The sequence below is a fragment of the Eptesicus fuscus genome, chromosome 7 (genome assembly GCF_027574615.1).
Source record: "Eptesicus fuscus isolate TK198812 chromosome 7, DD_ASM_mEF_20220401, whole genome shotgun sequence".
Taxonomy (NCBI): domain Eukaryota; kingdom Metazoa; phylum Chordata; class Mammalia; order Chiroptera; family Vespertilionidae; genus Eptesicus; species Eptesicus fuscus.
In genome coordinates, this window is record NC_072479.1 from 32,875,400 (window position 1) to 32,902,232 (window position 26,833).

The following is a 26,833-nucleotide window of genomic DNA, read 5'->3' on the forward strand; positions in this document are numbered from 1 at the left end:
TGCAGAACAACTTATTTGATTGCTTCAATGAGTCTAAGTCATTGGGGGAGAAAGAAGGGGAAGAGAAGTTTCTTCTAGATTAAAAGAGATTAAGAGATAAGACAATCAAAGATAATGTGTGACCTGTTTATTTTGATCCTGATTCAAACAAGCTATAAAGAAAAATACCAAAGGATGATTTGAAAATATATGCAGTATTATATAATATCAAGGATTTATTGTTAATTTATTTAACTGTGACAATATAATGTATATGTAGTTATTAGAGAAACATAGTAAATTATTTCAGGGTTCCTTCTGCAATTTACTTTAAAATGCTTCATAAATAAAAGAATGAATGCATAAATAAAACAATATGGCAAAATGTTTAAAATTATTCAACTTAATTAGTAGGTTTTGGGGTGGTTCATTATAATCTTCAAAACTTTTGTGTATGCTCTACTCACTTCTCACTATTTCCGCTGCTAGCATCCTTGATCCAGGCTACCACCCTGTTTTATGTGAATTATTGTATGGACACCCAAGTTCCCTGTATCCTCCCTTGTCTTCTACCCATCTATCTCTACATAGCAGCAAGAGTCATCCTTTTAAAACATTAACTCTCTACTTAAAACCCTCCTCTCTTACCGAGAAAAGCCAAAGTCCTTCCAATGGACTATTTGACCTGGTCCCTCATTAACTCTCTGGTTCCCTGACTTCTCCTCCAATTTCTACCTTGTACACTCCTCTGGAGCCAGAATGTCCTCCTTGTTGTTTCTGGAACACACCAAGTCACTCCTGACATAGGGCTTTTGCATCAGCTTCATCCCCTGCCGAAAAAGTATCTCCCTTGTATATCGGCCTGGAAAGCCATTTCATTATCTTCAAGGGTTGCTTCTCAATGAGGCCTACACTGACCACCTCTTATGAATGTTTAGGTGCCTCCAAACTTCATATGTTGAAGTCATAAGCCCGAGGGTAAATACATTTAGAGTAAGGAAGTAATGAAGTTTAAATGAGGTCATAAGACATAAGAGTTGGGCCTAATCTGATAGGCCCAATAAGATTAGTATCCTTATAAGAAGAGATACCAGAAAGCTGGCTTTCTCCCTCTGTACACACACACACACACACACACACACACACACACACACACACACACACACGAAGGAATAGGCATGTGACTTTAGTGAGAAGGAGGCCTTCTACAAGTCAGAGTGAGAATCCTCACCAATACCAAATTGACTGCAACCTGGATCTTGCATTTCTAGCCTACAGAATTGTGGGAAAATAAATTTTTGTTGTTTAAGCCACCCAGTCTATAGTCTTTTGTTAAGGCAGCCCAAGCAAACTATGATAGCACCATTTAAAATTGAAAGATATAACTAGCTCACTTCCTACCTCCTCTCTTCTATATCCTCTGCATACTATTCTACTCTTTCTTTTCTCCATAGCCCTTATCACCCTTTAATTTACCTTATAATTCATTTATTTACTATCCTTATTGTTTATTATCTGTCCAGAATGTAAACTCCCTGAGGACAGGGGACTTTATTTTATCCAAAACTGTTTTTCAAGTTCTGAAAATAGTACCAGGCACATAATAAATGCTCAATGAATATTTGTGAAATTTACAAATGAATAAAAATATTGATTTTGAAATAAATATTAATTTTGGGGGGTTGGAGATCAGTCATTGAGACAAATAAGAATGTACAACTTAATAATTTATTTTAGACAACTACTAAAATTATAATCAATTTTAATTTATGTGATTTATAATTTTACTGTAAAAAAGTATTAAAGTTGAGTGATAAAATAGGCTAACTATCTGTAAAATATGCAGGGCTTAATGTTTCATATTTTTCCCCTGGATTGATGCTTATAAAATGTTAAAATATAAAAGGGTTCCTATGGCGATTCTGCATGGTAGATTTAAATGAACACTGGACGTTAAAGCGTTATCAGAGTTTCATGGTTTTCTAGAATCATGGGCACAATTTAGAAGACACTAAAGCAGCATGTAGCTCCTAAAGTATTTTAGATACACCTTTCTTTATACATAAAAATGTGAACGGTCTGCTCGATTGAATTTTCACATGCTGACTCTTAATTGGATATGCTTGGGAAAGGAAACGTGAAGATGAATGCGGAATCTTTATCAGGTAATATTGAATCACTGGACTTTAGAACTCAGTGGGGATAAAAATGATTTCATAGACTACAATTTTTTTTCCAGATTAGATTACTATTTCAAAGCACCAGCCAAGTGAAGTGAGGAAATGACATATGATGTATTAATAAACAATGTGTAATCCTTTGGGCACATGTATTACAAAAAGTACCATTAGGAAAGGACAAAATGTGCCATGACTGTGAGAACAGATTCTGATTCATTGCTATGCATGTACGCACAAAGCATTACCAATACAGAATGAAGACACTTCTATAAATCTTTTCATAGAAAATGGAATTATTTTACCTAAAAATATAGACATGAATCTTTTTGGAATAAGCACAAGTCATTTCCTCACTAGACTTAAGATTCTATAAAAGGTCAAATTAAATTATGTTGTATTTGTAGAATAAAACATACCATTGTAATTAAGTCATAATTATGAAGTACTAATTAAATTCTCATCAGTATTATATTTTGATTGTAATTATCATCATTTAATCTAAGTATATATATCAGATTAAGCCAGTTTTATATCTCTAAGAAGCTTAAGTTAAATTGGTTATAAAGCTTATCAGCTTTATAATGACTGGCTTTTGACATAGGAACATGTTACATGATCTTATTAATATTGCTATTAATCTCCAAAGAAAACAAGTTCAAGTTCTTTTAACCAAAATTAAATTTAAGGAGTACTTCTTTGGTTTAGTCATCCTGGATATTCTAATACCACACAAAAATTTATGAAAAGCCACTCAATTTCATAATTCAAGAAATGTAAATTAAAATAAGCTAGGCAAATGTTATTTTCATACATCACAATGACAAAATATTAAAAGTGGTTTCTAGAATGTAGGAAGAGTCTAACTTATTCATTGCTAAAAAAAAAATAAAGGAATTATTGTATCTTTATGTGTAAGAATAAAGCATACTCCTGTGAGTGTTAACTTCAAAAGCTAAGACAAGAAGATGAAAAGAGAACAGCTAGAAATCATTTAAAACGTTGAGAAGAGAAAATGGTACAGCAAGAACAGGAAGTCTGTGAGAGCAGAAACCTCACCAATAGTAATGAAATTGAAAGCTCCTGAGGCACTTAACGATTTTCAGCCAACGTGGTAACAGTGGTTACAAGCAGAGCACTGACTGGAGTCACACTGCCTGGGTCTAAAAGCTGGTGCTGCGACTTCCTAGCTCAATAGTCTTGGGCAAGTTTCTTAAAGAGCCAACTTCATACTTTTTACCAATAAATAGTCGATAATCTATTTGTCGAAGATCATGTTATAGGGTTGTGAAGAATACATTAGGTCATATATAAAAACACTAAGAAAAATCTTGGTACATAAATAAAGAATGTTTAGTATTTTTATTAATAAACATTTATCACATTAATTCATTTATTCATCAGATTTACTTTCCCAGTTATTTTGTGAGATGAGTATTATTATTCTCATTTTGGAAATGAGATTTCAGAAGTTACTTTTTTAAGTAATTAACCTGTCACATAAATTCAATATATGCCAAAAGTGCCTGAAATATGACTGTCTAACCACAAAGTTTATGAGGTTCACCCCCACATTACCACTATCTCTTTAACATAATAAAAATCTCCCCTATATCTCTGGTGTTTTGGGGAATGATTATTTTGCTGCAAAAATACATACAGACCCTGTTTCTAAGTGAGCATATTGGAACTTTTCATTGTTAGCTTAGTAATTAAAGGAGAAGTGTTATGACAGAAGAAAACAGTCACATGGTGCCTTTGCCATGGGGTTTAAGGTTTCATCTTATTCAGCTTTAATGAAGCCTTGTAAGGTGCAGAAAGGAGTGTGGTTTTCAAATCACAGGAACTCTCTATAATTAAACTTTGCAATCAAAACATTGCATACCAGCAGTTTCCATAAACTGATGTGCCTATAGAGGATTTCCAAAAAGGGTTTAAGAAGAATTCTTGTAAATTTTGTTAATAAAAATGCTAATGCTCAATCCTGAGTGGAAAAAAAAATCGATTAAGTTATAAGAATTTTTTTCAAGATTAAAATAATGGTGCATGTCATTTCCCATGTTTATTCTTCCAGGCCATAATGATATCCCTACGTGCAAACTCCTCTTAGACCCACTCATCCTTATCCAGCCAAGCTCTGCCTGCTTCTTCTCCCTCGCACTACTGTCAGCCTCTTTCACTAAAAAACTTTTAGTCTATCAGTCTATGGTGATTCTTTTGTTCATAATTTTAACTTCTGAATGATAATGTTTCTGAGAGTCGCAACCACTATCAAAATGGCCTGCCTTGGAATAATATGCCCTGAACAAATTTAGAAACACAGCCTTGCAAAGGCTCTTAAATCCTGAAGATTTCACTGATAGATAACGCAGCTAAGAACTCACTGTCTGTGGTGTGTGAAATGCCAGTGAATGAACATATATCTACTGGTGGCTTGATGACCTAAATGGGACCTATATTTCTTTCACTGAAGTCTGGGATCACAGACATGCATAAGTCTTTAGTAGGCTTGTTAAGAATGTTGAGAGTCACTAGCCCATTGCAAATGCCATTATATATCCTGATACATGACATATTTGAGAGAAAAAGGGACTTGAATGTCTTTTGTACCTTATGGTGACATTAGGGATATTATATTAATGCATTTTATTATTTGCTTGCCTCCATTATGATAGCCAATTTTTCCATTGCCCATTGACTATTGTAGAAATGGTCAATGTTATTTCTTTTTTGAGTTCTACTATATCTTCCTTGGCAATGTTATTTTTCTGAAAAGTTGTATAACTCAATGGCCTTTTATTAATGTCAAATCATGGACCAGGGCCATTTCTAGGGGAGCTCTTTGATGCCTGGCTTATCAGCAAATCTGATCTCTACAGAATCATAACATCCAATAGCCAGGTAGAAAACTGATTGGAGGACAGAAAGTGACGTTGTTAACTCCATTAACCAGCAAAGTGACGGGACTGCTTTGCTAGTCATCAAGGAAGTCTACTCTACTGGTACACTTCATACTCCAAATCTGAACATCTCATTTCACAGCTGAGGTTTTCACTCCTTGTCATTTCCTCTACTCCTGCCTGTCACTGTTTTACTATCTATAAATGACTAGAGAGCAGAAGTCCACATGACCAATCCAAAGCATTACAGAGCGAAAGCCTATTTATTACAAAGCTGCTATATATCAGAAGCGATCCCATGGAAGACCACTCTGAGGAGGAGCCTGAAAGGCTGTCCTTCTGCCACTGGCTTACAAATAATATATGAACTCTGAGAATTTAATCATAGACACATGAAACCCTTCCCTGCCGCTTCCCCTTACCAACCTAGTGCCTTTCTACCTACTGCATCCAGTCTGTGTTTCACCGGCCCCTTCCTCCCTGGCCTTGGCAGGATCCTGCGTTCTGCCCTTTGCTCCACATCTTAACATCCCTTCTAGACTGCTGTTGTTACCAGGGCACATAAGCATTAGTACCTGGGTGACTAGGGTGGTAGTAGTTATGATTCCAGAAAGGAACCAAGAACCAATTGTGTATTCCTGTTACTTTCTAGAGTTAATTATTGTATTCTACACCCTAGTCTGTGAGAGAAAGGAAGAAAGAAGATAAGCCTGGTCCCTGATACTCAGCTTTCTCCTTTTTTTATGGATTTTCATGCTCATTCCTATTCCCCTGAATATCTCAACTTTGCCTCTCAGATGACTGAATATGTTGTCCTCACCTCACATCAATAACAAAGACAAATACCACATGATCTCACTTATATGTAGACTCTAATGAGCAAAATAAACTGATGAACAAAATAGAACCAGAGGCATGGATGCATACATGGAATAGACTGACAGAGCTCAGAGGAGAGGAGGGCACTAGATAAAAGAAGGTGAAGAGATTAGCCAAAGCATAGCTCAGAGACACAGACAACAGTGTGGTGATGGCCAGAGGGAAGGGGGGTTGGGGCTGGGTGGAGGTGGGTAAATGGGGAGAAATGGGGGACATCTGTAATACTAACAATAAGTAAAAAAATACAAGAAAAAAGATAAAAAACAATATAAATTAAAATAAATAAATCTGTATGAAACCAACAAGCTATGAGAGGCACAGCACAGCAAGGAGGTCTCTTTTCAGCACTGCTAGCTATTCACTTTGTCTTTGACTCTTTTCTTCCATCAGTAAACACACCAGGATCATTAGTTAGTGGAGGCAATAGTCTCTGAATGCTGTAATCTCGAGGAAATTATGTTAATGCCTTCAAGGCATTTATTGCAGTGGTATCATTGTGTGATAAAAATCACCTATCAAATGAAGAAACACTCAACACAATTTAAATATCCCAAGTCTCATCAGTAAGCTTTAAAATGGTTAATATATTGTGTACAATTAACCAAACCAGTGATTTTATGAAATTAGAGAGAATAGTCAAAGAAATTGGTTATTCCTCTATAAACATCCATGTAGCAAGTCACAAGCCCCTTCTTGATTTCTTCAAGATCCAAAGTTTTATTAACTAAGTGGAGCCTGCAGAAGCTGGCTTTCTATACAATTAATGTTTAAAAACCTGGTGAGAATTTCTAACTGAAACTGGTAGAACAATTTATCTGCATCCAGCTTCCACTCTTACTGAAATCTATTACAGCTCATGATATGCTGTGTATCTGAGCAACATACAAAGTTCCACATTCTCAAAGCTTGGTGCAAATTGGAAGTTGGGATCCACTCAGAGAAATTTAGGGGATATAATTTCTCCTAAGGAAGTATAATTCTAAAGTTTTTAATTATAGCCTACCCCAAAATAAGCTATTAAACATTTAAATTTTTTCTAACTATAAAATATTAGTGCCTTTACATATGTTGCTTTATGTAAATCTTTTAAAGTAATACCGTCATCACCATTTTCCAAATAAGGAAACTGAAGCTTATAGAAATTAAATTATTTTCTCAAGTGGAGGAGCCAACATTTGAATGCAGGTGTAAATACTCTATTTGGGGTGTAATTGCTATCAAATCTGTGCTAGAATCCTGACCCAGCCACTTAATTACTTAATATGAACCTTGGTTTTCTCATCATTAAAATGGAGGTAACATTATCCCCTGACAGGGTCTCTGACATTATGGGTCAGATAATTATTTGCTGAGAGGGGCTGTCCTATGCACTGTTGCATGTTCAGCAGTATCCTTTGTTTCTGCCCAGTAGATGCCCATAGCTCAGCACCCAGAGTTGTGACAACCAAAAACATCTCCAAACATTCTCAAATGTCCCTGGAGAGTAAAATCACTTTGGTTGAGAACCACTGGTCTAAAGTAAAGGGTAGCTGTGAAGCGTTCATCAGTTAATACATACAAAGAACCTGAAAGTATGTCTGGTGTAGAAGATTTAATGTTAGATGATGGTGATGACAAAGAAGGGGAGCAGGAGGAAGAGGAGGAGGAGGAGAGAGGAGGGGGAGGAGGAGGAGGAGGAGGAAGAAATATACTTGCATTTGACTAAATTGTATTTGTATTTTATTCAGGCCTAATTGAGTGCATATAATTAAAAAGAAAACTCATGAAAGAGTTGATTAGAAAAAAAGCAAAATTAAAGAGGACAGGTAAGCTTCTAGATTTTAGGATTATTTCAGAATAATTGCCATAAGCCTTTTCCTTTGTATTAGGTAAAAATCTTCTGCTGCAAGATTGTATATTAAACAGCCAATTAAATATTTGCTTGGTATAATGTTAGTACACATCAGCATAGAACTAGTACCATTTCAAAATCTAGGTCCAGATTCAAATGGATGGAACTTCCATCTATTAATAGAATATTACAATATACTATTTTTCCTTAATCAGGTTAGTTAACCTTGAAATGAATTTATACTTGAGAGCATTCATTCATAAATTAATACATTTACAAACATTGCACTGTAATTAGCATGTTGAGAATTGAGAGTAAACTACAAAATATGTCTTACCTAAAGTCTTGACAGGGTCAGAGTAATCAGAGTCAGTAAATTGTCCCATGACATTTGTGGCTCTAAATTTAAATCTATAAAATAAAATAAAAATTAAAACTAGCAATTTGCATGCCATATGATTTTTTCTATGAATAATTTAGCAAATAGCTATTAAAATAAACATTTTTATTTAAGATAAAGTGAATTTACAAGATGTAGACTTGGAATTCAATGACCATCAGGACAAATAGATACTATCTTTATGTGAGATGAATAATTACCCTAGACATGGACTTCATGAACTTCATGAGAGAGTGATTAAGAATCTGGGCAGACTCATAAGCAGTCAGAAGCTCAACTGAAGCAGATTATCTACCTTCTTCACAGATTTGTTTGGATTAAATAATGTAGTCTGTGAAAGTGTGTTACACAAACAGACTTTTAAACTATAAATCATAAACACTGCTGTAACTTGTCCACCTTTGAAAATACCAGTGAACCAGATATAGAATTGTCATATAGAACTTATCTTGTTCATATGTACGTAATTAAGAAAAAGTTTCTTAAATCTATGTGTGCAAAGCTATATTTTTACTTCCTATGCTTTTATAACATACTAGAGGCCCGATGCATGAACTTCATGCAAGGAGCTTGGCCCTCGCAGCCCTGGCTGCCTCACGGCCCCATGACCCCGCCCCCCGCCCACTGGTCATTATGGAAGGTTGTTCCAGAAGGTTGTTCCGCCATCTGGTCTAATTAGCAATTAGCTCTTTATTATATAGGATGAAATAGAAAATGGGTACAGAAGAGAATCAATCTTAAAAATCACTCTATGATTCTAACACCCACAAAGACAACCAAAACACCTTATTTAAAAACTATAGACATCCAGGCATTTAAAAACATAAAACCAATTTACATTAATAAATTGCAATGCATAATTTAATCTTTATTCTCAGTTTCTTATTATTGTATTGATTATATGAGGAGTCTGTTTTGGAAAAATATACAAAATAAAAATACTTGAATAAGTATTAAACTTTGTGATATACCATTTTCATAACTATCATATGTATAATGATTATATTTCAGGCAATAACCTTGTAACCAAAGTAACTGTAATTCATAATAGATGATAGAGCATTTTTTAAAAATTTACCTACTTTCTCTAATTTTTCCAATGCTAATTTGACCTAAGACATTTATAAAGAATTTATAATGCTTTAATTAGTTGGCAAGATGAGACTAGCTATATTTTTCAAATTTACTAGTAAAAAATTATATTTTGAAAATAAAATAATCCAAGACTTTTAAAAATCTGTCATCTTGTGACACAGAAATAATAGTTAATTTAGTAGGAAAAAATGATTTAGCAAAGAAATTAACAAAGCCAGAGATGAAAACAGTCTTTTCAACAAATGGTGTCGAGAAAACTGGGTATTCACAGACCAAGGAATGGAGTTGGACCCTTACCTAATACCATTTATAAAAATTAATGAAAATTTAAAAATAGATTTCATTTGTAAAGATATTTTTAATATGATATTCAATTGGTGTGATCTACAAAATGCCAAATATTAAAGTGAGTTGCAAAGATTTCAATCACTAATTCAGATGTTTGATGAAAGAATAAAAGTATTGCGATGAACAAGGTAAATCGAAGTTATCATTAACCAAAAGACTGTAATAGTGTTTCTAAACACCTGCACATTAGCATGTAAGGCAAAATAATGAGTGAAAAATACAAAATATTACATTGGTCACATTGTCCTCTACAGAAAGAATCAAATCCTCCTATCTATATTCTCCAAGGGCACATTTTTCATATTGACCTTATGTCACTTATCAGATCAAATCATAATTACGTTTAGGTTTGTCTGTTTTTCCTATAGAACTATATGTCTGTGGAATGTGAGGACAATCCTTTGTTGATCATTCCTAGAGCCTAAAAATTCAGGTCAGCCCTGGCCAGTGTGGCCCAGTTGGTTGAAGGCTCTCCCATGCAAGGAGAGGTTGCTGGTTAAATTCCCAATCAGGGCACATGCCCAGGGTTGTGGGCTCAGTCCCCAGTGGGAGATGTGCAGGAGGCAGCCGATCGATATTTCTCTTTCCCTCTCCTTTCCTCTCTCTCTTTCAAGTCAATGAAAATGTATTTTTTAAAAATATTTTGCCGATACCGGTTTGGCTCAGTGGATAGAGCGTCGCGACGCCTGCGGACTCAAGGGTCCCAGGTTCGATTCCGGGCAAGGGCATGTACCTTGGTTGCGGGCACATCCCCAGTAGGGGGTGTGCAAGAGGCAGCTGATCCATGTTTCTCTCTCATCGATGTTTCTAACTCTCTATTTCTCTCTCTTCCTCTCTGTAAAAAATCAATAAAATATATTAAAAATATTTTAAAAAATCAAGTCACAATACATGATGGATGCCCAGTGCTTACTGGAAAGATAAAAGGATGGGTGGATGGAGGAATGAAAGATCTCAATACAATGCATGGTAGATATAAACTATACATACAAGTATTGCTTTTTTGGCTTCAGAGGTCCATTGCAAATTTTGTCTTCATTGCCAGGAATCATACATGCGTGATCAGCACCTATTATGTAGATTTCTTCATTGCTACTGAACTTTGTCTTTCCTTCTGTACATGGAGGATTAGGAAAGCCTTCATTTGTAAAATATGGTCTTGGTTTATTAAAATATGCATCATACCACTTTGTTACATTTCCATCATGCTGAGCTATTTTCAGAAAAAAAAAGAATATTGATTACAAGTAACATATACAGTATTTTCAAATTTATAAGTAGTTTTTATAATTGCATGAGGAAATTCTGAATGAAGTATCTTTCACTCTATGAACCACCAGGGTTGATTCAGCTGATTTACCTGGATAAGCAGCTAGAGAAAAAACATTCCTCAGTCAAGGGTAACTGTAATGTTCACATCTCCAAAGAAGTTACCAATAATCCATCTTGTCAAAGTCAAAGCAACCCTACTGGCATATGGAATAAATAAATCACATATTTTAACTATGCCTTTTCCTATTTTTATAAAAATTTTAGCATAAGTGTTTAGTATAATTAATGATAATATTGACAATCTATTAAGGTCAAGACTTCTGTGCTAATCAGGAGTCAGTTTATATTACTAATTTTGAACTGAAATTTCTGTACCATTCAGCAATTCATACTTTACAAATTAACAGGATAAGTTAATATTTAATGATACCTCCAGCTTCTGCTACAAGCACTTGTACATTTTTGATGGGTCCATGATCATCATTGTAGTAACATATTGGCATTCTGATTGTAATTGTTGTTGAAGTCACCAGCAATTTTCCTGTGGCATCATAAATAGGGGTTGGTTTGGTTTTTGGTCGTGCTGGAGCTGTAAACAAAGAAGTATCATAATTGATTTTTTTGTTTCTGAAGAGAAGAAATAAGCATTTAAATTTTTTTTCAGGCAGGGAATTTACAGATAAAGTGATGATAAACATAAAGAACAAATAAATTAGTCTTGTTTTGTTACAGCAAATATTAAGCAATTATTATCTCCTGGTGGTATAATTATATATTTGAGACTTAACCTGAAATAATGGGACTCAGGTGTGATTTTTGGACATCTGACTTATCTTTACATATTAAATAAATTCAAATTATATATGCTGTCACTCATATATAATTTTCACAGGTGCATTAAATCATACTATTATTTTAGTGTTTTTTTATTCTTTTAGTTCTTTTAGCTAGTTTTCCAATTTCTATTCTGGTCATACCAGCACTTCCCTCTCACCCAGTTTATCCATGCCAAATATCCTTTTATTTCTGTGGAATAAATTTCCAAGAGCAGAATTTCTGGAACAATATATGTGTTTTTAACCTTTAATAGATATTACCAGAATAATTTATAAAAGTGCCCTGATAATTTACATATTACCATCAGTGCATACAAATATCTCCAAAATCAATATTTATAGAAGCTCCGTTTGTTTAATTTCATCTCATAGCTATATATAACAATTGTTTGAGAAACAATGAGTTGCTTAATCAAATTTCATTTTCCATCTTTATTAAATCTTTTTAAAAGGCCTCTCAATAATGCTATAAAATTGACAATATTACTTCAATTTTACACATGAGGAGATGGCCTTAGACACATAGCTATAAAAGGGAACCAAATCTTTTTACTTGATCCTTTAGCTCATTCCTCTGAGATATAAAGCCTATGATATTAGATAAGTAGCAAGTTTATTGGGGAAAATATCTGTGAAGAGTAAAGATACAGTGAGCAAGAGGAGATGGTGAGAGCCTTTAGACCACAGAGCACAGGTCGGGAGACACCTGAGAAAGGGGAGAAGGAAGAAAGAATTCAGCAGGAAGAGTGTCAGGTTTCAGGGAGTTCTGAGAAGCTCTAGGCCACTGAGGAGCTCCCAAGAAAAGGTTCCCAATTTGAAGAATCTGGCATTGGACACTACTACCCAACCTGACATTATCTGTCAAATGCAAACTTAATGAGGCTACCATTAATTCAATATCACTCCATTTTACTAACAAAATCATTCATATTACTGAAGAAAAATTAATTTCTCTAGGACCTCACCACTGCCTCCAGTATATATATTTATAAATATAGAGAAGAAAGGCAGAATTAGTCTTCTTTACCTGGGATGACCAAAGCATCTGAAATGGGATTTTTTTTTTTTACTAAAGAATCAATATTGTTAATTGCATGTCTACATGTCTGCCAGTGAATAACAGACAATAAGATGAATTGATGTATGCTCTTCTTTATGAAGTCATTTTTTCAAATTGCTGATTTTTTAAAACTTTGTATTTGTATTTCCTAAACGTATAATTTATCAATTACCAGTAAAGGCAAATAATTAATATTTATATACAGTATTACAATTGTGTAAACTGCCCATTGATGAAAAGATAATATTTATCAGCTTCACCTTACAGTGAATGTTTCTCATTCTCTAGTAGGGCACTGTCCTAAGCGTTTCTCAAAGATTATCTTTACTAATCCTCACAACAATGTATGCAATAGGAACTAGTATTATCTCCACTACCCAGGCTTATAGGGGTTAAGAAACTTGCCCAAAGTCAAACAGATATCAAATGGCCAATCCAGGATTCAATCTTAGCAGTCTGACCCTAGACTCAGCCTAGAGCCTGCTTTTAATCACTGTGCTTGGTGTCCTTGCCAAAGACTGAGAATCACTGTGCTCTGGTGTCCTTACTTTTTGCTCTAACAAGAGAAGCAACAGGTGGTGGAATTCTACTAAAGGTCCATACACTTGTTTTGTTTGTTTGTTTTTAGCTCTGCAGGTTTTATACAGCTTTTTAGAGAGATGGCACAGTTACATGCAGGTTTTCAGTCTCAGGAATAGAAGGCACCCTGATGACTGAATGGCCCTAAATTCCTCGTAAAAATCTTTTTTTAGTTTTTATGGATTTGGCGGGTGACAGGCTCCAAATTTTAGTTATATTTTCAATGAAAACTACCTGTAAGATTAATGAATTGATAGATCAGAATCTTTATAGTCAGAGTCATAAAGCTGAATACATGGTTTTTCAGTAAACACTATTTAATTAACTGTAAAGAACTCAACTTTCAATATAAATAAAGGTCATTTGAGAAATCTAGTTAAAACTAGTCAACTTCTAGTCATGGGTAATTTAAAGAATAAGTTTTGCTTTCAGTAAAATTTAAAAACAAAATAATGGACTATAAAATTTGTCTCAGAAAAGTTTAAAGTTAGAGGAAAGGAAATATAAGAAAAATAGCAGGTGGGCATTCTCTTTATTTAACACTAGAGGCCCGGTGCACAAAATTCATGCATGAGTAGGGTCCCTAGGCCTGGCCAACGATCAGGGCCAATCATGGCCTTTTTCTCCCCGCCCTCCTGCTGTCGGCTGCTGGACGGGGCCTTCCTTCATTCTACGCTGCTCCCTGGTGGTCAGTGCACATCATAGCAAATGGTCAAACTCCTGAGGGGACAATTTGCATATTAGCCTTTTATTATATAGGATGGTAATTTGCATCATTATTTGGGCATTTTAATTATAGCTTTAACAGGCATATATTATTACTTAAATATGCTTCATTAAAAGCTTGACTACATCCTTAATTCTAATACAGAATTCAAGTTCTATTACTGTTTTATTAAGAGAACAGCACTTGTGAAATGAATGGGAGCTTGTGTATATACCTTTAATATCCATAGTTATTCTCATCTGAACTTTTGGTCCTGCACCAGCACTATTGATTGCATAAACCTAAAACAAAGAAACATCTTGTTACTATTTTCAAATTATTGCTTATGTGTACATATAACTGATTATGGTTATATGTAATTTTAAAATGATTCTATTTTTAAAAACAATTGCATATAGTCTATTAATTATTTATTTCTTGCACTCACTTAAATGTGAATTATATATGGAGGAAGAATATTAACAATGAAGTAATTCTTAAAACTGATCTTGTGTTACTAGTAAGCCCTGAGAACAAAGGCTGACTGGCCAAAATAGACGGTTCACAGAGACTAGGAAAGGACAGTGGCTTCAATTGGAACCTGTAGGAGGAATAGAAAAGACTCTATTCGCTCTCTTTGTCTACTCTAACATCTTTTCTTCTTCTCTGTAGCTAGGTAACTGGCTTTCTGTAAATCCATATTCAAGATCCTCTTTTTTCCCTTCTCTGAGATGAAATCCTATTCCTTCAGCCTCCCAGTTTTCCTGTATTAAATCATCCCTCTGAAAGTTGCCCTTTATGCCCTTCTTCACCCCTGCCCCAAAGTATCTGATGCTATAACCTGCGTAATGCAGCATATACACATAAAGCATTTCTGTTTGTATGTACAGAGGGTGATTTACACAGATGTGAATCCTTTCAATTAACTTTGTGTTAGGAAACTGCAGACACAGGATTTTCTTCTATTCACATTCTATTGCTATATGAAACAAAGACTATGTTCTTGCCCAGTTTATTGTATTTGATAAATGAAATTCAGAGTTTAATGTTTATTGAAGTTAATAAATTTGTTTATATGTTAGTGACCCACACTCCACATTATATATACTTTGATTGAATTAAAATTGTAATGATATGTATGATGTGGTAGTTATGGTAAATAACCCAAGCCCCAAAAACATGGTTAAAAAGTACCTAAAGAAAATACTTATTGAAGTTTGTAAATTTAAAAAAGTATCCACAACAAAAATGATATTACGGTGTGCTTCATTATTTTTATTTCTTTATGGTGCAACCTAACATTTAAGCGACATAGTAAATGATGAATTGGACAGTGCTTTTCAATTGCATTGTGGAAAAGGGTCACTTGGAAACCCTGTTAAATGAAGATATGCAGATTTTCATTCAGCAGATGGGGACAGGTGCTGAAGTTATACATTTCTAATAAACTCTCAGTTGAGGATGCTGGAAATTCCACTTTGTGAACAATCAGATAACTTATTTCTTGTTTTTTAAATTATGAATTAGTTGTGCTTTATTTCCTATTTTTTCTCATATTCACAATAGGCAAAACTGATAGCATACTCACTATTTACCATAACTACAAATCATTAATACTCACAATATTCCTATAAAGAAGTTATTATTCCTATTACTAATTTTTCAGATAAGAAAACTAAGATAGATTTGCAGAAACTGACCAGACACAGAAAATAGCAAAATGAGTATTTGAACCAAGGTCAGTTCATTCTCTTAATCACCACTCTCCCTCTAATAGATCTTTCACAAAGGTAGTCACAATGTTATGTGCAACAAGAATCCTAGAAAGACATATTATCTAGTCCTATCTAATAAAAGAGTAATATGCAAATTGACCATCATTCCAACACACAACATGGCTGCCCCCATGTGGTCAAAGATGGCTGTCCCCATGTGCACATAAGATGGCCGCCACAAGATAGCTGGCAGGGGAGGGCAGCTGTGGGCGATCAGGCCAGCAGGGGAGGGCAGTTGGGAGGAACCAGGCCTGCAGGGGAGGACAGTTAGGGGTGACCAGGCCTGCAGGGGAGAGCAGTTGGGGGGGACCAGACCTGCAGGGGAGGGCAGTTAGGGGCAAATAGGCTGTCAGGGGAGCAGTTAGGCATCAATCAGGCTGGCAGGAGAGTGGTTAGGGAGTGATCAGGCTGGCAGGCAGAAGTGGTTAGGGGCAATCAGGAAGGCAGGCAGGCGAGCAGTTGGGAGCCAGCAGTCCTGGATTGTGAGAAGGATGTCTGACTGCCCGTTTAGGTGGAATCGGGCCTAAACGGGCAGTTGGACATTCCTCGAGGGGTCCCAGATTGGAGAGGGTGCAGGCTGGGCTGAGGGTCAACCCCTCCCCGCCCCAGTGCACGAATTTCATGCACCGGGCCTCTAGTAAGATATAAAGTTAATGAGGGAATACATATACACATAGTAGTATTCTGATGATTATAAAGAGTTACTAGGAGGATTAGTTAATAAGCTAAGGTTTAGGGATGAATTCTATGTTGCTTAAAATATGAATTTCTGAATTAGATACTTCTATTTTAAAATTTCAAGACACGTTATAAAAATCATCAAATGATGAAACAAATTGTTCATGGATTGTATATATGCAATATGAACTCACATATACACTTATTTTCCAAAATGGATAATTTAGAATGAAGATATAAAATGTTATTAGCTTTTAGTAATAGCTATGTGAAATATATGTGAATTTCAATCATGTAAATAATTATTTCTGCTCTTTGCCTTTGAAATTTGCTTTTCCATGTTCCATTTATAATCACACATTAACAGTTTCCCATTTGGCAGAATTATCTCTTTATCTACCACCACTCTTTTACTTTTAGCATGCATCTCCTTTATCCTTTATTTTATTTCTGCTTTTCTAACAATTGTACAAATGTTGTTTTTGGTGTTTACTTTTGGCTTACAATAATGCACATTGTTTTCTTATTTACAGTACATGCACAACTGTGGGTTGGCTGCATGGCTTAACCTTACTTGATATTTTCCCATTCCTAGACACAGACTGAAGGAGCAGACTCTGCTCAGAATAGCTCTTCTTGAGACAGAGAGGAAGAAGGAGAGAGCTGACAGAAACTTCTAATGCTTCTCAATAGATGTGGCACATTTCATTGGCCAAAGCATATCATGTGGCCCAAGTCAAAGTCAATGGCATAGATATATGTATAAGCCACAGAATGGAAGGGGAATAAAATATTTCTAAACAATAATGCTATTAAAGTAAATGGCATTATTGTTTGTACAAATGCTTTATCTACTTATTTTCATAGGACTTGCTGTATTTTAATAGGATATCAACAACTTCACTTCTCTAAATCTATTTTCTGTTGGCATGTCTTAAACAATCCCCCAAAATATATGAAAAAAATGTAGTGTGTACGTAAGCTGAAGTATTTTTGAATGCTGAGTTTGAAAATTGACTTTGTAAAATAGGCAAATAACTAAAAGCTATGAATGCTTACACTGATATTGTATGTATGTCCACCTTTCAGTCCTTCTAACATTGCGATGACGGATGTGTCCGTTTTCTGGATAATACTGAGGTTGTGAATCCGGACAGCAGTGGGATCATCTTCTCGGTAAACCAAAGCTTGATATACTTGGATATTTCCATTGGGTTGAGAAGGAGGAAGGAATGTTAACTGAAATTTTGTCACTTCATTTGGTATCTTCTGAAATGTCATGTTGTTAGGTGGATCCTTAGGGACTAAAATGAAATATTTACCAATTAAATTTTATAAAAAATATGTTCTTTTCAATCACCATATAAAACTTATTCACTTCAAATTTATGTTTATAAGGAGTATTACACAGATTATATAAACCCTATGAATTATGGAAACAAGCAAAATGTCTGATGCATTGTAACATCATTGACATCTTAGGTCACAGGAACCATACTGCTGATCCAGTTCATTTGCTTATATATTTCCTTCTTATTTATTTAGCTTTATATGTGTATTATTTTTATGCAGAACACATTTACATGACTATTGGAGTTTAATTAAAAATAATAGAGACTCACAGGAAGTTGCAAAAATCATACACAGTTCCAAGTAACCTTCCCCTGGCTTTCACCAGTGGTGGCATCTAATATAATTGTAGTTTAATATCAAACCTGGAAACTGACATTGGTACAATGCTGTTAACAAGACTATAGACAATATTCAAATTTAACATTTTTTCATACTTTCTTGTATGTAGTTCTATGCAATTTAATCCCATGTGTAGATTCCTATAAACACCACCAAAAACAAGATACAGAGCAATCCCGTCACCACAAAGGAACTTCATCTTGCCTTCTCCTTGTATTTGCCCTCCATGCCTCCCCTCAACACGAATCATTCTTCATCTCCATAACTATGTCATTTTGAGAAACACAATGCATAATGACTGTGAGGTTCATCAGAGTTGTTGCACATATCAGTAATTGATTCTTTATTCATTGCCAAGTAGTGTCCCCTTATATGGGTGTACCAGAATTTGTTTAATCATTAAAAAAAACAAAAACATTTGGGTTGTTTTCATTGTTTTTGTTATTACTAATAAATCTGCTATTAACATTTATATACAGATGTTTGCATGAACACAAGTTATCAATTCTCTATGATAAATGCTCAAGAGTGTAATTGCTGAATCATGATTGGTTTTATAAAAGATTAACAAACTATTTTCCAATGTGGCTATATCCTTTTATAATACCACTAAAAATGTATGAGAAATCCAATATTTCTGCATCTTTGCCAGCATTTGGTATTCTCACCATTTTCAATATTATTATTCTGTAGATGCATAGTGATATCTCATTGTGGCTTTAATTTGCATTTTCCTAATAAGTAATGATACTGAAAATCTATCTTATCATGAGTTTATTTGCCAATCATATTTCCTCTTTGGTGAAATATATTTTATCAATTTTTAACTGGATTTGTTGTGTTGAGTTTTAAGAGTTCATATAGTCTAGATAGTCCAGGTTTTTTCTAAATAAATAGCAGTTAGTTGGATATATAACTAGCTAAGTATCAATAAATTATTGTGAAAGAGAATGGTATATATGAGGATAAATTTATTTTATGAATATAGTTCATAATAAAAAATATATTTTATGAACTAGTTCTTGCTATACTACATAGTGTTCTTTATATAAATAACTGATTGAATGAATATATCTATCTTGATCAAGTTGGAATGGATATATTTTTCCATACTAAAAAAAGAATTTCCATGAAGAAGGCTGTTAATACTTGGCTATTAGTAGTTCAGGTACAAGCTCTATTTTCTTGCAAACATCTTTGGAAATAGTGCCCTCTGGCAAGCAAAAAATAAGTAAATAAATAACAGTGAGGAAAAAAAGAGAGAATCAGATAATATTTTATTGTTCCAAATACCACATTTTAAGGGCAAAAAGGCATAGATAAAATAAAGGTTAAACTAGTTCAACACATTTCCACAACACTAGTTGTTAAACATTTTTATGCTACATAGAAAAAACTATATCTTTTTTTACAAGAGATGTTTTAAAAAATAAGATCAGGTTTAAAGTTGGATAAGTGGAAGAATTCTCTCAATGCTGGAAAGAACTTCCTATCCTGCAAACATATTTGGTTTTACATCTAAAATTCCATTTTTAGATGTTCAGTAAAAATGTATTAAACTACAATATCTTTGAAAGAGGTAGCACATTAAGGTTTTCAATGAATGCTTTATGGCATGAATGTAAAGAAGTTCAGCAGCATGTTTCCTCACAGGTAGGTAGGATGATGGTGACTTGCAACAAGTACAATAAGAAAATAGATACCTGGGATACATGTGGCAGCACATTGGAAACAAGTGGGATTTTAGGGTTTAGAGAATAAGATGGACCCTTTAATTTAGAACCATAACAGTAGACAATGCAGTATATAACATAATGAAAAGACTAACTCAAAAGTATTTTTACCTCCTATACTTACCTTACAGATAGCAACAAATAAACTATAGCAACACATCCCTTCATGTGCTCTTTCCAAAGATATATCTGGTGGCAAAGAACATCAGGAGTCTGAAGGAGGGTGGGCCAGCGAGTTCTGGGAGGTTGACTTTCCACATTTAATTCTTATTGGTTACAATCTTATTATTCACTCAGACCCTGCTTATGGGAACTTGAGGAAATCTGTATGGATTCTGACATTTATCAAATAGATTATATAATAAAACATGTCACTTAAATAAGTGAAGAAAACATATGATAAATGTGACCCGGATTCGGATTTTGACTTCTAGATTATTTAATAATAGAGTATTATCACTTTAATAAGCATTCAAATCATGAGACAGAAATAATTAAAATGGAGTTTTAGGTGAAGCATTTTTGGCTATAGACAATTGGGAAAATCATCTCTTCAGCAAGATAACAATTTCTAAAACATTTAGTGTTTAAATAAATGCAAAAATTGGGCTTATTATGAACTAATTTGTTTTTTGTATTTACAAGGATTGGCTATTCTGCATAATTCCACTTTGCCTCAAAAAATAGCAAGCTTCACTTTTGTCAACCACAGTGAATCACTGAAAATTATATTTATATGCATTAAAAATTTGATAATACATACCCTTTTTAGGGTGGGGTATGATAAACTGTAAGAAAGTTACCTAACGAGGTCAGTTTTTAGCAATGATGAAAAATACGTCTTACCTGATTCTAAAGTAGTAACAATCACTTCAGCACTTGACTTTCCTTCTACGTATGCCGCACTAACGTTTCCAGTGAATGCAGTGATCACCACAGAATACCTTGTGAATATTTTTAAATCTTTAATTTCTATGGTTTTATTCTCTTCATTTGACTTGATTAAGGACATATTAAATTCATCACTATCTACCTATAGGAAAAAAATAGCTGACAATGAAAGGAAGCAGCACTTGAGATACAAATCACTAAAGTATAATCATACAAAGCTACATGTAGTATATTTATATAGTCAAGATTTAAATTAGAGTTGACCCTTGAACAACACAGGTTTGAACTGCATGGGTCCAAATATATGCAGATTTTCTCAGTGAATATTTGTTCTGTTTTCAATCTGCAGTTAGAAGTCTACAGATGCAGCTTGCTGACTGTATGCATTGATGTAGGCGACTTGACTATCTGAGGATGTTGGTGTCCACAGGTGGTCCTGGAACTAATCCCTGTGGATACTGAGGAATAACAAGTTTTGGTGGAGTCAAAAGTTACATGCATATTTTCAACTGTGTGGGGGTCGGTGCTCCTAACCTCCATGTTGTTCAAGGGACAACTGTATTTTTTTAAAACAGATTGTCCTGGGAAATCTAAAGTGTTACTTTAACAGTTTACTAATTAGCAATTACTTCAATAATTAAAAGAAAAAGCAATTAACCCATCAAAAATCATCAAAATCATGCCAAAATCATCTCTGCAGTCAATGAAACACTACTTCCTACTCTAATGTTTTTTAGAGAAAAATATATATAGGTTTTGGTAGCCAACCATCAAAGATTCAAACCCCAACTTAGTCACTTAATAGCTCCCATATAGCATTTGTCAAGTCACTTATGCTCTGTCTTATTTTCTGTGTATTAAAATGGGTGATAACATGTGTTTATAGTGCTTTGTTGAAATTTAGAAAAAATAGATCTGCAGTATTTTGTTTTATTTTAATATCAGACTCACACAAAGGAAACACATTTTGTAACATAATTCAGGATATCATTTTTCATAACATAACTCATAAAATCATTTTTCAGGTATAAAAAGTATTTATATGTGCACTCATATATATACTTCTTTATACCTGAAAAAATATTTTCAGAAATACAACTTCTTTTTGAAATACACTTGGTCTTTTCTGCTCTTTCTAATTTTATTCCAATTAATTTTAAAATGCTGGTCTTGATTGCAGTTTGAAAAACTCTGAGCTGACACCATGCATGACACTGGATAAGTGTGGATGTCATAATTATTAAATATGCACAAATTAATATCCTTTGGTGTACTAAATATAGTTTTATAATTTATTTAAACATGATCTATGTTTGATGGAAAATCTAAGTTTCTAGCAGTAAGGAAAGGCTTTTCCAGAGGTGAACATCAGAACATTTAAAATCTTATTTTGTGTGCTCCTCTTAGGTACAGGATTTTGAAAGACTCTAAAACAAATTATACACACTGTTCCCAGTATTAAGTTCATTCTCAACTTCACCCTCCCTGGTAACTATAAAAGATGGCTTTTGTTCAGTATATGGTCTTCAAATGGTCTTTTCTAAGGCCTTCCTTAACCTAATCTAATGTTGCTATGAGAAACACAATAAAAGGCTGATAATTAATATCAGCATAGAAAAAAGCCAAATAGATTGTTCCTACCTCAAGACAGAGCAGCGAAAGGTGAAGTTCCACTGCTCTAAAATGGCAGAAAAAGAAATTAGCCTAGAAATCCAATTGATGAGGTGCACATTCCTCCTGGTAGAAAGTGTGTGTATTTTATTTGTTGTCAATATTTAAATATCACCTGAACATCTGGCTTTTAAAATTTTCCTTAGGACGAGGCATATATTCACACTGAGTAACAATGACCTAGGGATGAATGATAGTCAGCTTCTGTACAGAGGCATGGGTCTCCAAGACATCACTGCCCCATCCAGTTGGCTTCACTTGGACTGCTCATTTATGTTATTTGCCGGACTACATACTGTGGCTACTTGAACTCTGGTTTTATAGAGTTGAGGTGAATTCCTCAAGATTCAATAACAACTAAGTCGCTGACAGGATTTATAGTCAGCTGTTTCATTAGTCCAGAACTGTCTACACTATCATAAGTTCACCGGTAATAATCTTGTAAAGTACAATGAAACTATTCCAATGCCATCCATGAAAACAATGGATAACAAATATCGAGAAGTAAAAATATGACATAGCATATATGTGACCTACTGTATCTTAAATAATATTTAATAAAATCTAAAAAGAATACTAGGCCTTCGAATACAGCTTATATAAAATTTATTGTCTTTCTTTATTAAACCTACTTTGTCTTTGTTACTGTTAACCATTATTTGTTCACTTACCCAGGACCAATAGTTCAGACCTTTTTGACTAGCATTTCCCTTCAGTTAGTGCCAAGGTTGTTTGCTCATATTATATTTGATCCCTTATTATTATTATGAAACATTTTTTATTTATTTTTGAGGTACGGTAGTTTTTATATACAGTATCAGTAGTTAGACTGGTTCTATTTCTCTCCTTTTTCTTTCCCACCTCCACCCTTCCTACTTGGTAAACCCTTATTCATTCCTCAAGTCCCAGAACAAATTTAACCTGCTCTGTGAAATCTTGTCTTTATCCCAGGTCTCCCATAACAGAAGCTTTAATTACCTTGTTAGCTTTCATTAAAAACAAAAACAAAACAAAAAACTGCCTATATCACACTCTATAATTAGCTGTTTATATTCTAGTGTCTCCCACTACAGTGTGAGCTACTTGAGTACAAAACTTTATTTTCCATCTTTGTTTTGGAAAACAGAGGCTGCTCAATAAATATATATATTTTTTAATTTTGAAAAAGTAAATAAAACAATGAAAAAATGACTACAAAATGCATTAATTTCCAGTACAATCATCCAGGATGATATATATACACACATACACACACACACACACACATACACACACTAGAGGGGGCCCGGTGCATGAAATTTGTGCATGGGGTGTGTGTCCCTCAGCCCAGTTTGCACCCTCTCCAATCTGGGACCCCTCGAGAAATGGATCGGTAGGATCGGGCCTAAACGGGCAATTGGACATCCCTCTCACAATCCAGGACAGCTGGTTCCCAACTGCTCACCTGCCTGCCTTCCTGATTGCCACTAACCACTTCTGCCTGCCAACCTGATCCCCCCTAACCACTCCCCTGCCAGCCTGATTGATGCCTAACTGCTCCCTTGCCAGCCTGATTGCCCCTAACTGCCCTCTCCTGCAGGCCTGGTCCCCCCAACTGCCCTCCCCTGCAGGCCTGGTCCCCCCAACTGCTCTCCCCTGCAGGCCTGGGTCCCCCCCAACTTCCCTTCCCTGCAGGCCCGGTCACTCCCAACTTCCCTCCTCTGCTGGCCTTGTCACCCCTGACTGCCCTCCCCTGCAGTCTTGATCCCCCCCAACTGTCCTCCCTTGCAGGCCTTGTCCCTCCCAACTGCCCTCCCCTGCTGGCCTGATCACCCACAACTGCCCTCACTTGCAGGCCTGGTGCCTCCCAACTGCCCTCCCCTACTGGCCATCTTGTGGTGGCCCTCTGGGGCCACCTGGAGGCAGCCATCTTTGACCACATGGGGGCAGCCATCTTGTGTATTAGAGTGATGGTCAATTTGCATATCACTCTTTTATTAGATAGGATAGAGGCCTGGTGCACAGGTGAGGGCTGGCTGGTTTGCCCTGAAGGGTGTCCCGGATCAGGGTTGGGGTTCCCTTGGGGCATGGGGTGGCCTGGGCAAGGGGCCTGTGGTGTTTTGCAGGCTGGCCACACACCCCCAGCGACCCAAGCAGAGGCCCTGGTATCAGGGATTTATTTATCTTCTATAATTGAAACTTTGTAGCCTTGAGCGGAGGCCAGGGCCAGCCAGGAAGCTTGGCTTCCTCCATCGCTGGGGAAACCCAAGCCTCCTGCTCGCTCCATGGCCAGCAGCCATCTTGGTTGGGTTAATTTGCATACTCACTCCTGATTGGCTTGTGGGTGTGGCTTGTGGGCATAGTGGAAGTACGGTCAATTTGCATGTTTCTCTTTTATTAATATAGATATATATAATTTTTTTAAGATGGTCAATTTTGGCTTAATTTGAGTTTTATATGGGAAGACTTGTATGTCCTTGTGGCTAGTATTTGGCAAAACTCAGGCTGTATCAGGAGTGCAAAATTCAATGATATGTGTTCTTCATGGGTCTATGAACTAATCATTCTTGAATGTAGATAGTTATATATTCATGAAATGAGCTGCAGATAAGCTCTATAAAGACAGTGACCACATCTGACTTGTTCAATTCTAGCTATCCAGACCTTAGAATAATGCTGGCATGTTGGATTTACTTAAGAATTTGTGTTGGATTAATTAAGGAAAGAAGGAACTAAATGACTACTTGGATCCAAGAATCCCAGGGAAACTGTGAAGTGCTAGAATCTGTTTGAATTCTTGCTATCCTTGATCCAAAGTGGTTTTGGTGAGTGCATATTTCAATTTGGCAAATTTTATTTGCTGTTTAATGGCTTTCCATTTATCCTATCATACCATTGTCTCTGGTCTTAGCCAAGTCTCAGTTATATGAGAAATTATTTATCATGTCTGTCTCAGTTCACCTTTATGCAGAATGAAGATAGTAATATTTACATCAAAATGTTAGATAAGGTGTGATAATGCAAATGAGGAGATAAGATAATACTAAGCTCTGATGTTATTTATTTAGGATATATTTCTCCTAATGCCCTTCATCCTTCTCATTTGGTATTATGAGTCCCTTTTCACTGTATTTTAAACAAATGTATTATCAATTTAACCACTTGTTTATAAACATCATGTACATCCTGAGGATCAATGTAATAATAAGCATGTTATTATTCTTTGCATGTATTGAGTACTTATTATGTTCCAGGCAATGTTTTAAGTTCTTTATACATATTAACGGTTTAGTCTTCACAAAATTTCTGTACCTAAATATTATCCATTATTAACCTATTATTAATCTTTTTTTATAGATGTGAATACTGAAACACAGGTTAAGTTACCCAAGGTATAATTGAGCTAGAATTAAAATGCAAATAATTTGGTTCCAAAACCTGTGTTCTTTTTTCCCCTTTTTAAATTAAACTTATTGGGGCAACAATGGTTAATAAGATGATATGTTTCAAGTGTACAAATTTGACACATTATCTGTATATTGCATTGTGTGCTCACCACCTGAAGTCAAATTTTCTTTTGTCACCATATATTTGACCCCCTTTACCCTTTACCACTCTCCTACCCACTTCATTCTGCTAAGTACCATACTGTTGTCGGTGTCTATGAGTTTTTGTTTTATTTGATTTTCTTGTTTGTTCATTTCCATGCTCTCCATTGCCTTTTGCAGAAGGTAAGACAAGCCTTACCGATTCAACATCTATCAGATAGAAGGTTGGTCCAGTAATGATAGCAGGTTCACTCCAGCTGATGTTGATGCTAAAAGGTGATGTTGCTACTACATACACATTTTCAGGAGGACCATCTGGAGCTGTAAAAATAGGGAACCATTTACTCATCTACATCTGAGTTAGTATTTGCTACAGTATAATAATAAAGAAGTCATGAAAACTGGATAGCCATAATGAATTAATTATGCATTAATTTATAGTTCACAGCACGCTAAAGTTGTTGTTAAATAAAAACATGCAATTCCTTTCAAAATTACTATACATGAAGAACTTTCACATTAGAAATTAATGGTCATAGATACACGGTTTTTAAACTGAAAATAATATGGAAAATAAAGCTTTACTATTGCTAAAATAAATACTTATTTTTATTCTAAAATATATAGCCTAACAATGTTGTTCTAAGAAAACTTGTAAAACATATATGATTACAGAAAAGTGAAACTGGCACAAGGTAATTAGATTCAAAAATGTATTGTAATATGAATGTAAATTGGGCTTATTTTATTGTTTTCACTGAGGGGATAGCATAGTAAGTAAGTTATATAACTGATCTTATTATT

General features: G+C 35.0%; 1 protein-coding gene across 1 annotated transcript in view; it reads right to left on the reverse strand.

Annotated features, from left to right (window-relative positions):
* The window catches only part of PTPRQ (protein tyrosine phosphatase receptor type Q), a 210,728-nt gene that overhangs the window by 41,616 nt on the left and 142,279 nt on the right, over positions 1 to 26,833 (reverse strand). Inside the window, exons 27-33 of the mRNA XM_054719730.1 lie at positions 26,229 to 26,350; positions 20,787 to 20,973; positions 17,575 to 17,819; positions 14,298 to 14,364; positions 11,312 to 11,470; positions 10,600 to 10,822; positions 8,104 to 8,177 (exon numbers count right to left, since the gene is read on the reverse strand). Coding sequence (XP_054575705.1) covers positions 8,104 to 8,177; positions 10,600 to 10,822; positions 11,312 to 11,470; positions 14,298 to 14,364; positions 17,575 to 17,819; positions 20,787 to 20,973; positions 26,229 to 26,350 — 1,077 coding nt within the window. The remainder of the gene's footprint in view (positions 1 to 8,103; positions 8,178 to 10,599; positions 10,823 to 11,311; positions 11,471 to 14,297; positions 14,365 to 17,574; positions 17,820 to 20,786; positions 20,974 to 26,228; positions 26,351 to 26,833) is intronic.